We start from the raw sequence: 12,245 nt of genomic DNA on the forward strand, positions 1-12,245 counted from the left end.
GATTTCGTTTTTTTTTTTGAGAATTTTTTAAAAGAGAATATTTCTTTTTTTTTTAATTTCTTTTTTTTTTTGGAGAAAAACTTCTAAAGAAAAAAAACATAATTTTGGATTTTGAATTGATTTTCTTTTCGAATGAAAGACTTCTAAAAAGAAAGAAAATATTTTTGGTTTTAAATTTTGTTTTATTATCATTTGAGATTTTCTAAGGAAAGACTTCTAAAGAAGGGATTAAAGAAAAATATTTTTTGGATTTTTAAAAATTAGGGTCGGAACCATTGAGGTTTGCCTACGTATCTCACATCCAGTGAGAATCAAACCCGCGTAGTTCGGTCCAAGACTTGAAAGATATTGACCATTTTTGATTTTTTTTTTTAATTTTATTTTATAGTAAAAACAGATTATTTGTACAAAACTGGAGGAAAGTTTTTTTTTTTTTTTAATTTCCAACTCCGCTCTAATTTTCCTAAATCCGGTCAACAATGCAAACAAGCCTTCCAAATAATGTAGCAAGTAGCACATAAGTGAACATGATAGTCTCAAAGAGGATACTTGTCTTATACGGACCCGGCCCTGTGCCGAGTTTCGCTAAGTCAAATGCACGTGATGCAAATAAAGCGAACCTACTAGGGATATCCGGCATGAGGTTTGTTCTTTTAGGTTTAAATCCTAGTTTAGAAGGTATCTAGACTGTCTTACTCGGGCGGACAATCCAAGCCGAGGAGTGTCAGCATGCCGGCCGTAGAACGATTCCGGCTTTACAGGTGATTCTCCCCGCCTAAACATTTGTGATTAAATCCTTCAGCATGAGCAGGTCTGCACACTGGCTTTATCTCAGACAGAAAATTTTGTGGAGCTGATCAGCACACGCAAAACTATTAATTATCAGAAGACTCAGATGGAGTGCGAGAGAAGATAATTTATATGTACAGTTCAAATAATATTAAAGCAGTAAATAAGCGACAATTAACACATTAGGCTCAAATAAATTACAGTATATACAAAATTAATAAAGCCAAATTAAAGTCAACATGTACAAGCTCGAATTCTGGTTGTCCCCAGCGGAGTCGCCAGAGCTGTCACACCCCTTTCTACCCTCCAAAAGATATATGTGTTTTATGGATTGTGGTTAAAGAGTTTTTCCAATTAAAGTGACAAACGTGAGTAGAGATTATTTTATTATTCAAAGTCGCCACTTGGAATTGATTTTTTGGGTGTTCCAAGTCACATTTTAATTGAATCCCTAGTCAAAGGAAGGTTTGACTCTATTATTATTGGTCTGCAAAAATAAAGTTTGGGTAAGGAATTCTGTTGACCGGGGAGAAGGTATAAGGCATTCCTCGAGTCCCGTGGTTCTAGCATGGTCGCTTTTATTGACTATATTTGGCTTATATTATTTTTGGAGAAACTATGTTTTATTGGTTTTCATGTTTTACCTATGTCTGCTTTTATTGCTTGATTATATTTATGAAAATTATCTTGAAATAAGTCACGCGTACGTGTACTCACTTTATTTGGCTTGTCAAGAATCATGTCACGCGTACGTGTACACAATCAATAATAAATTTATTATTATTCGAAGTTGATTGGTCAAGTCGCATGAATACGCACTTGTATTTGGGGTTACGTCATCCCAGTTATGCCACGGGTATCGTACCTATAGCCATGATATTTAATTATTAATCGTGCCTAAAGCAAGCTACCGATGTTCAAAATTATTGTCCTAAACTAATTTGAGATTCAAATGTGTGGGTGATAGTTCTGAAAATTATTGTAAAGGAAGTATATTTCTTAGTGGAGCTAGTAGTAGTGGAGCTTTGGAGTCGGATCAACTCTTTTATCTAAGCTCAAACATGTCTTCTTTTCTAAAACTCCAAACCAAAACCACTACCCATTATTTAACAGGAAACTCCAAGCAAAGTTTTTTACAGAGATGATGACTGTTCAGCTATCAAAGACCAAAACCGACAATCATTCTGGAGCAAAAAACGCGAACAGGACTTCGAACCGGAATTGGAGCTTCGCTCGATACATCGACCAAACATTGACTATTTTGGAGTTATTTTGAGGCTATTTTAATGAGGATTCAAGAGCTGTTTTTGGGTGGTTTTCAGCTGGGTTTAGACACTGATTTTGGGGTGAAAAGTGTGGAAAACAATGGTGTTTTGGGGCTGGCAAAGCAACGGTTTGCTGGTGGTGTTTGGGGTAGTTTTAACAGATAATTTGGGGCTGTTTTGGTGACTTCTTTGGAGCTGTTTTTTATGGGAGTTTCTGGTGGGTTTTAGGAAGTATTATGGTAATGTTTTGACTGATTTTAGGTGGCAGAACGATGGGATTTCAAATATGCTCCATGGCTGCGCTTTTGTGAAGCTAATGAAGCTTAGTCATGGATCTACATGTTTTTTTTTTTGAACTGAAAATGATGATGAGTTTTTGGCTATTTTTAAAGTCTCAACTCTCAAGCCCTAGCCTTTTTCCGTTCTCCTCCTTTTGACTTTCCTCCTCCCCTTTGTTGATTTTCCTCCTCCTTTTTTATTTTCTTTCACCCTTTTTTATTTTACTCCTTTCTTTTTTTTTTCCTCCTCCCCTTTTTGACTTTTTATTATATGTGTTTGGGGTAGAAATGAATCTCCTTTTTTTTTGTGAGTGTCCGTGTGTGTTGGTGGAGAGATTATGTGAGAGAAGTGCATGGGAAAAGTGAGAGTGTGAGTGAAAAAATATTCACACATAGTCAAACATTGGTCCTCATAACTATTGGAGACAAGGCAAATTTATAATTAAACTCAACGGACTCATTATATTTTCAAAATTATGGGATCAAAATCTACTATGTATTATAATTTTAATAACTTTTTACATATAAATTCATGCTCTGTATCTAAAGTACTTGATTCAGTCATATCCGCCCTTAATTGGATATTTCGTCTAAGTTATGAAGGGTGGACTTAATGCCATTCCTCTCTCTCTCAAAGGCTAGAAAAATATGAAAAATATTTGGTTCATTTTTTAATAGTGTACTTTTTTTCTGCACTAGCCAATGTTTGAGAGATACTGTAACAGACTAAATTTCGTGCCTGAAAAATAATAATCAAGATAAAAAATATAGTGATAAATATTATATTTAATTTCAAGTGATAGGGTTACAATCTCTAGAATATCTTAAATCTAAAGAGATGTAGTCGTCTGATTCTTCTCCTCACGAACGATGCTTCAACAACTTGAGAGCTTGATCTTGAACTTGACGAATTTCAGATTTGTGGTGTGTCACGAATAATTTGAAGGTTGTCATGAACCAGGATTTGTTGTTGGGTTATCACGAATGAAAGATTTGACGCCGCCCGCTTATGATTTGCTTTCGCCTTTGGGATTTGACCACAGACGAATATTACAGACGTGGATGGAGAACTTGATGCTATTCTTAAGAGTTTCTTTAGCCTTTTCGCCTGCTTACTTCATTGTTTTTCCTTTTCTTACCCTATGACTCCCTTTATATGGGTGTGGGGTAGAGTAGCCTCCAAGAAAATCCTAGTGCATTAGTGGGCTTAAGGCTTATGGGCCAATCCATTTGATGGAAGAATGGGCTAGCCTAATTTTATTGGACTTTTATTTAAATCAATTTAATTAGATTTAAATAATAAATTTTTACCTTCCTATATATTATTTGAAACTTTATCACAAAAAATGTCTAACCCGACCTAAACAAGTTTTGTTTATAAAATATATGCATTTTACCGTAAAAGGCTCCAAATCCATTATTAGTACCTTCAATCAAGAGATTTAGTTATACCTTTTTCTTTTTTTCTCTCCTCTTTCCCCTTTTCTCTCCACATCTCCCACCTTTGTAGCAATTTAGTGATCAAGTCAGTGGACAACTCTTTCATCCGGTTGATATTAAAATTTTCCTTATTTGAATGTTACAGGAAATTCTAATATTTAGGGATTTCATATTCTTTTTCTGTATTTCTTTCTACGATGTACACCTATAATTATTTAGCATTTCTAAAACGTCCCAACCTGTTAATTTCTTGTGCTTTTACTTAATCTTATTGATCTACATTACAAATTATTGCAAAGAGCAATCATATAAAAATACTTATTCAACATGAATAGTAATCACAAAATACTTATTCATCGTGAATAGTAGTTCTAAACTTCTAATTAATGACTCAGGATCGGAGTGTACATGGACCGGGTTGGTTCGATTTTTATAAAAATCAAACCAAACTAACTATATCGGTTTGGATTAGTTCGGTTTTGTCGAGTTTTTTGGGTTTTCGGGTTTTTTGTTACTTAAATATTATTTCAATCTTACTTTCTTAAATATTTGATAAGTAAATATATTTTTAGTAAAAATATAAAAAATTAACAAACATATTATCGATTAAAATATTCTTATGGGAGAATTCTATTAGTAACACATAATTGTTATTTTTTTAGTCGTCTGACAATAATTTTTCGTTGATGTACACTTTCAGGTTAACCGAATTTAGTAATTAAACATAAAAATCAATATGATACATAAATATTAATAATTACTTCACATTCGAAAAAGATATAAGAATTTAATAGATCTTAATATATGATATGAATATGGAAGAACAAAGAGATAGACGCATTTCAGTAACACTTGATAAGAAATTGATCATATAACCCATTATTTAAGGTCAGTAAATATGGAGCACTTCATATTCTATTAAAATTTATATCTCACAAGAGAATCCCAAATATTTATAGATATTTTTTTTAAGAAAATTCTATATAAAATCTTAATGTCGGGTTGGTTCGGGTTTTTAAAATCTTAAAAGGTATATATAAAAATTAAAGATTTATATGTCGGGTTTGTTCGGATTTTTTTACTCAATACCAAACCAAGTTAAATTTTTTAATCGGGTTGATTTGACTTTTCGGTTTGGTGCGGTTTTTCGGTTCGATTTGTACACTCCTATGTTACACCAGTTTTAAAGCCAATACACTATGAATGCTGAACGTATGTTCAACATTATAATCGTACCAAGTTCTTATTTATGATGCGTATCACTTCTTCTTTTTTATTTTTTTTGTATATAGATATCATCTCTCGTGATATTCTTTTTATTTAATCTATATGTAGAACATATAATATGAGATGTCATTGACACGTTTTGACCGTATATACGTACGTGGGAATAATAGTTAAGAGAATAAACTTTTATTTTGATTTTGTCATTAATTTTATATTTTTCTCCTTTTAGGATAGTTTTAACGTAGTTGTTTTAGAATCATCAACTATAAGTAAATACCATTATAATCACCGACTCATGCTTCCATGAAAGATAAAACGGATTCATAATATGTGTTTGGACTAAGATAAAAAGCTTTCTAAAACAAAGAAAGAGAAAATTAATCATAATGTAGCGGTTGGATTTTGCTTTTTTGATAGTGATTTATTCAGTTCTAATATGATACAAATAATATCTCTAGTGTTTCTTACTGATTAAGTAAATAGAACAATTCACATTTTGCTCGCGAGGAAAAAATGGACATTTACCTGCACCGATTTATAATTCTTCTGGAATAAACTTATGAATACATAGCTTTTCAAAAAGAATTTTAAAAAAAAAACTCTTGCTAAACTTAGAAGCAAGCATGATAACTTGTGAGATTGAAAATAAAATATAAAATTAAAATAAATCTAAGTTGAAAATATTGACTAAGCTGATTGAGTACTTTTATGGGATATAGTTTGTTACTTTATGTTGAGTATTATTTGTATATTTTAAAATTTTATTTTTATTGATATAGGGTACATGGTTTATATTAAAATCAAGAAGGTCCTTAATGAAATGTTAATCGTCTTTTTTACCATTTAAAACAAGCTTTCATATTGAAAAAAATAGTAATTTAATTTATTTCCTAAATTTTAGGAATAGTCATTTAATTATTTTTCTAATATTTAGAAATTATTACTTAATTATTTTTCTAATACTTAAGATTTTGATCTAAAAATATTATGTTATTTAATTGGAGTCCTTCGTATAAACTATATTTAGATTTAGAGTATTGAATTCCAATCACTTCAGGAGTATTTTTTTTTTAATATATTAGGTTTGCGAGTATCTTTTTTGTTATAAAAGTTTAGGTTTAGTAGTCTTTTTTTTATAGCAAATATACCACTAGGCAGGTTGCCTAGTGGCTAGTATATGTATAATAAACAAAAATAAGGATCTAATGTTTACAATTTGTCCAACCAAATCTCAAAACTACTAAGCTAAGGCTAATAAAATGATAAATGCTAACTATTACAAATCTCATAGCTAACTCTCCATATATGATGGTGTGTATATCCACAAGCCAAGTGTAAAACCTCAATGTAGCACCTCTTATGCTCTCAATAGGTGCCAAGTTTTGCGTTCCAAAGGACAAGGAAAATGTGAACCTCCAAGCAGCACCACCAATTTCTAGAGATGACCAAGTATCCATGTAGAGTACCAATTCAATGAGCGATATAGGCACCGATTCTGTCTTCCCTACATAAGATGAATGTAGACTAGGCCAAGAAACACCTATATAGAATGAAATTAGCCATAGCGAGGCAGTGATAAAGGCCATATCCTGTGATATAAACCAAATGCCTGCATTGCCATGACACCTCCAAAATGGACATGTAAATATGTCAATACCACTTTAAAATGTTATGACATTACAAAGCATACCAATCTCAGACACCACGCCTTCTAACAACATTGGATCCCAGCTATGAGCCTTCTATAAACCCTATAGAACTGGGGTTCTGTGATCATTAAGCATGAAAGAGCCTAGAGGCATATCCTGTATACAATCTCAGCAGCAACTAATATATGCACAGACTTAAACCTAGACAGTGTAGTACATTGTGGCCCTAAGAGACTAGGAGGCCACTGCCTGCTTGCAGCAAAAGATCCATATAATATTAGAATGCTCTCAGAATAAACATGATAACATGCTAATACCACTGGTAAGCACTCTAACACTATACAAAATATAACAACATAATACAAAGCAAAGATAGGCAGATTCAATGACAGTATACTCATCAGTCAGGAGGTTTCCTTTTGGTAACCCTAACCCTAATATTAGTGATTTATCAAGGTTGATTAGTCTCCTCCCTACACTAAAAAATTCAAAGAAAGAGTGAAATTGAATTGTACATGCAAAAGAAAACACAAGGTTAGCTAAAACATCTGCCACAATGTTGCCCTCTCTTAACACATACTGGAAGATGACATTGAATTATTCATTCATCTCCTTAATTCTCCTAACCCCAGCCACAATGCACCATGGAGGATCACATTCTCCATCTATGATCTTTTTCATCCGAAGTGAATCATTTTCTAGTATAAGAGGATGTAAATCATGCTCCACACAGTAATGTAACCCATCTCTAATTGCCCTAGCCTCGACCACTATATTAGTAGTTTCCTCCAGTTGATGTGCCCTAGCATACACCAAATCTCCTACACTGTCTCTCACACAAAAACTTGTAGAGCTAGGACCAGGATTACCTCGTGAATCTCCATCTGTATTGAACTTGTACCAACCATTGTATGGAAGTTGCCATACTACTCTTTTGGTCACAATAATAAGCTTGTACTTCTCCAAGTATCTGATTATATCTAGCCAAAGAAAAGGCATGTGAGGCAGCCAATTATACCTAGTCTTTGCCAAGAAACGTAGTGTTCTCATCCTGTTGGTGTTTCTCATCTTCCATAATACCCTATGAACTGATACTGATCCTCCATTCCTGTTGGTGTTTCTCATCTTCCATAATTTTCATGTTATAATTGCTGGATATGTATGCTATAGGGGTTTCAATTTTGGATAACAAGTAGTATTCCACTACGCCGTAATTACCTGCTTTACTTGTACCAATGGAACAGTAATCCCAGCTGCACCTAGAAATATTCTCCAAACCCTAGTAGTTGTAGTTCCTGTCAAGAATAGGTGATCAAATGATTCCTCCTAAGGGTTTTGACAACACTAACACCTGGACATATATATATATATATATATATATATATATATATATATATATATATATATATATATATATATATATAAACCTTGTCTTTTCCATATATCATTCGTTGCACATATCATTCGTTGCCAGTTTACCCCCCACAATCTCCATAAGAAGAATGATATCTTGAATGGTAGGCCCTTAGTCCACATGTTCTTGAATTCTGGATTAGGGTTTTTCCTATGCCTCACCAAGTGCCAAACACTGCTCACAGTAAACTTGCCAGAAGAAATAGGTTTCCACCAAAGTGTATCTCAGTATCCCTCATTACTTTCAAACTGCATTTGTTGCTTGATGTGATCATCAATGTCTTCTGGGAATACTTGATCAATTAGCTGCTCATTACATCCATCTCCTTGCCTCAGTTCAGCCACTTTTTGTAGTTCCTTATCAATGTGATGATCGAGAGGCACTAGATGATACAATGCCCCTAATTCTGTCCAATTTTCATGCCAAACATTAGTGGTACCATGCTTCATCTCCCACCATATTTCATGATCCACTTCTTGTCTAGCATTAAGCATTTGTCTCCATATATGTGATCTTTCCCTAAACTGTACCGCTAAGGACAACTCTTTTTTGCACTACTTATTCCACATGAAATTTGACCAAAAAAATTTTGTGGTTCTAAACCTCTACCATAGCTTTGCAAAATAGTGCTTTAGAAATATCAAACAATGACCTGGACCCTAAGCCTCCTTCTTCTTTTGGTAAGCACAAATTCTTCCATGAAGACCAATGTATGCTTCTTCCTTCCTCCTTTGTACTCCAGAAGAACCTAGAAAATAACTTATGCAAATGTTCTACAATGTTCCTAGGTGGACACTGCTGATCAAGGTTGCCTTTCCCCCAAAGGATAGTAACTTACCCTTCCATGAGTGCAATTTGGCCTCCACCTTCTTAATAAGATCCTCATAATAATCCTTTCTTCTTCTAGTATAAAATATAGGGCATCCTAGGTATGTGAAAGAAAATGCACCTTTTGAGAAGCCTGTGATATCCTCCAATGAATGTACCAATGAATTAGCCACCCTAGCATACATATAATACGAGCTATTAGTCTTGTTGATCAACTGCCCAGACACCTTTTCATAGCCACTCAAAACTTCCATGATCTTCTTCAATGATGCAGCATGGGTTGATGCAAATATAATGGCATCATCAGTATAGGCCAGGTGATTCAGTGGATCAGTCTACTTTGGCATCCCAAAACCTACGAAAGATTTGTCATCAAATAACTTGTTTATTGACCTAGATAACACATCTGCTGAAAGAATGAATAAGGCATGAGACAATTGATCTCATTGTTTCACCCCCTCTACTGGACTTGAAGAATCCAGTAGACTGCCCATTCACCAATACATAATACCAATTGTTGGACAAGAGATTCCAAATCATGTTCATGAAGTGTTTAGAAAACCCTATCTTCCTCGATACATGAAGTAAGAACTTCCAAAATACCATATCATATGCCTTGGTCATATCCAATTTAATCACCATATTTGTAGGTTTAGCTCTCAATCTAATGCCAGTCACTATCTCTTGTGTTAGGAGGATGTTTTCAAAGATACTTCTAGCCTTCACAAAGCCTGATTGATTGGATGAAATCAGTGTAGGTAAGAAGTGTTCCAGTCTATCATGAAGTACTCTAGACATCACCTTGTTGATGAAATTGCTCAAGCTTATAGGCCTTAAATTTGAGAAGGTTTGAACCTGTGGCTTCTTTGGCAGTAGCACCAAATTAGTATGTGTGATAGATTTAGACAAAGCTAATCCCCCATAGAAGTGCAACACCATCAAGTGAATATCCTGACCAATGATGTCCCAACATTCCTGATAAAACATGCAAGTGAATCTATCAGGACCACTACCACTATCCCCACTAAGTGTAAAAACAGCTTGTTTAACTTCATCAATAGTAGGATAACTGCTCAACTCCAGATTTTGGTTGACTATCACCATAGCAGGAACATTTGAGAGCATTGAGAAATCAGTAGGCTCCTCTTCTTGTGAGAACTGCTTTTCATAAAATTCAGTAGCAGTCGTAGCCATCTCTTTATGGTTTTCAATCCAGTCACTATCAGCATTTTGAATCCTTTTCAGTTGTAGTTTATGCCTCTTGCCATTGACATGATTATGAAAAAACCTAGTGTTCCTGTCTCCTTCAGTAAACCATGCCATTCTAGCCTTTTGCTTCCAATATTGTTCTTTAATGCTAAGGTACTTTTTCAATTCAGCTTGAGCCTTTTGCAATACAATTCTATTCTCCATTGTAGGTTCCTCCTCAAATAGCATCGCTTTCACCCTCACTATGTCTTCCCTGGTTGCTAGCTGCTTGGAAATGTCACCATATGTCACCTTGCTCCATGTTGACAAAGCAATCTTCATCTTCTTCAGCTTTTGTTTAAACATAAGGAAATGATCTCCTATGAAGTCTGCCACCCAGTTCTGCCTCACAACCTCCTTGAATATTTCATGCTTAGTTCAGAAATTCAAAAACTTGAATGGATTGACAAATTGAGATGCTTGCTCACTACAACTCAGAAGTAGAGGAGCATGATCAGATCTTGTTCTAATTAGATGTTCCACTTCAATGGTAGGGAGAACGTTTTGAAATGGTAAGTTTACTAAGATCTTGTCTAGCCTTTTGAATATACATTCAATATTAGGGCTCCCATTCCCCCAAGTGAAAGGACTGCCTTTATACCCTAGGTCAAATAGTCCACTTGAGTTAACACAAAATGCAAAATCATCATATTCAGGAGGATGCACTGGTAGTCCACCAATCTTCTCACCTTCATACATAACTACATTGAAATCACCACCTACCAGCCATGGCATCACCATATCACTTTCCAAGTAGTATATGTTATCTCATAGTTCTAGTCTCTCTAAGGTAGAACACTTAGCATAAACAAATGTACACATGATGTACTGGCCAATGTCCTGATGATACATTTTGATTGTGATTTGTTGCTCAGTCTCCATTACCAATTCCCACACTACTGCAATATTAATAAACAACCAAATCTTCTTATTTATATTTGATAAAGCAGCTTCCATGTTGAGCCTTCTCATATACCTCTGAATATGCCTTGAATTCTATCCATAAGAGCAATGACAAAGAACCATGTTCTCTTTATATGTTAATCATCCTCTGAAAGGCCTAATGTGTATTTACAGACCTTATGTTTCATATCAATGCCTTGATCATTATCTAGTTTGTGAGGCTGCCCTCTTGGGAAAGGTTCTTATAGGTTGTAGAGCTTCTTTATTCTGTTATTTCTTGCCTTTCCTCCCACTTCTAGCTTGAGCTCTAGGTGACAAGTCAGCTTCCTTAGCAATTGCCTTAAAATTGCCTGTGAATTTATCATCTCCTTCTTCCTCCCATTGCATCTGATCCAAAATGACATTATGCATGTCCAGTGGTGGGACATTTTGTGTGACAATGTCATGTAATAAATGGATTGGATTCTTCAATGGTACATTAAGTTGAATTTGTAAAGGCTGCCCAGTTTCTGAAGCACAAGCCATTGGAAGTGGCTCCATGCCTCCTGTATCCTTTGGAACCAATTCTTGCCCCATCTGATCCTTAGTTGTAGCCTCTACCAATCGATTATTATGCTTCTTGTCATCAATAGCCTCCTGAATGGCCCTGAATTGGAGTTCATAAACAGACCCTAGACTAGGGTTCACTGTAGCTCTAGATGCAGAAATCATTGTTCCATTGAGATCAGGTACCTTAGCTGCAGCTATTTGATGCCCTGGCCTCGCTGTATCATCTAAGAACTTTGTATGAGTGTTTTGAATAGGTCCAACCCCTTCTCTATCCATTGCATGATCAATAGTTTGTGAATAAGCAAGCCCATGTAACCTATGGTTTACTGTTCCATTACCTAACTCTTTCCTTGCAGCTTCTCTATCAGCATTCTCAGATGTTCTAGCATCCTTAGGTGAACCATTACCTGCTCCAATTGACCCTGTTTCATGTTGCCTTGTGGGTGTTTGTAAATCCACAAGCCTAATTTCTTGCGTATTAGGGTTTACTATAGACAATTCTACAATACCACCTTGTTTCTTAGCTCTTTGACTGCCATCTAGGGCATTATTGTTGGCATTCATGTTAGTATCATTGTTAAGCTCTTGCTCCTCTACTTCCTCCCCCCATGATGTTATTCTATCACTTGTAACTTCAATAGCTTCAATTCCCCTT

At 34.9% G+C, this 12,245-nt stretch overlaps 1 protein-coding gene across 1 annotated transcript; it reads right to left on the reverse strand.

Annotated features, from left to right (window-relative positions):
- Window positions 1–10,516: 10,516 nt before the first annotated feature.
- LOC142178601 (uncharacterized) lies at window positions 10,517–10,879 on the reverse strand. Its single transcript, XM_075248458.1, has one exon. The coding sequence runs from the start codon at window positions 10,877–10,879 to the stop codon at window positions 10,517–10,519; it is 363 nt and encodes a 120-aa protein (XP_075104559.1).
- Window positions 10,880–12,245: the final 1,366 nt, after the last annotated feature.

The sequence above is a fragment of the Nicotiana tabacum genome, chromosome 24 (genome assembly GCF_000715075.1).
Source record: "Nicotiana tabacum cultivar K326 chromosome 24, ASM71507v2, whole genome shotgun sequence".
NCBI lineage: Eukaryota > Viridiplantae > Streptophyta > Magnoliopsida > Solanales > Solanaceae > Nicotiana > Nicotiana tabacum.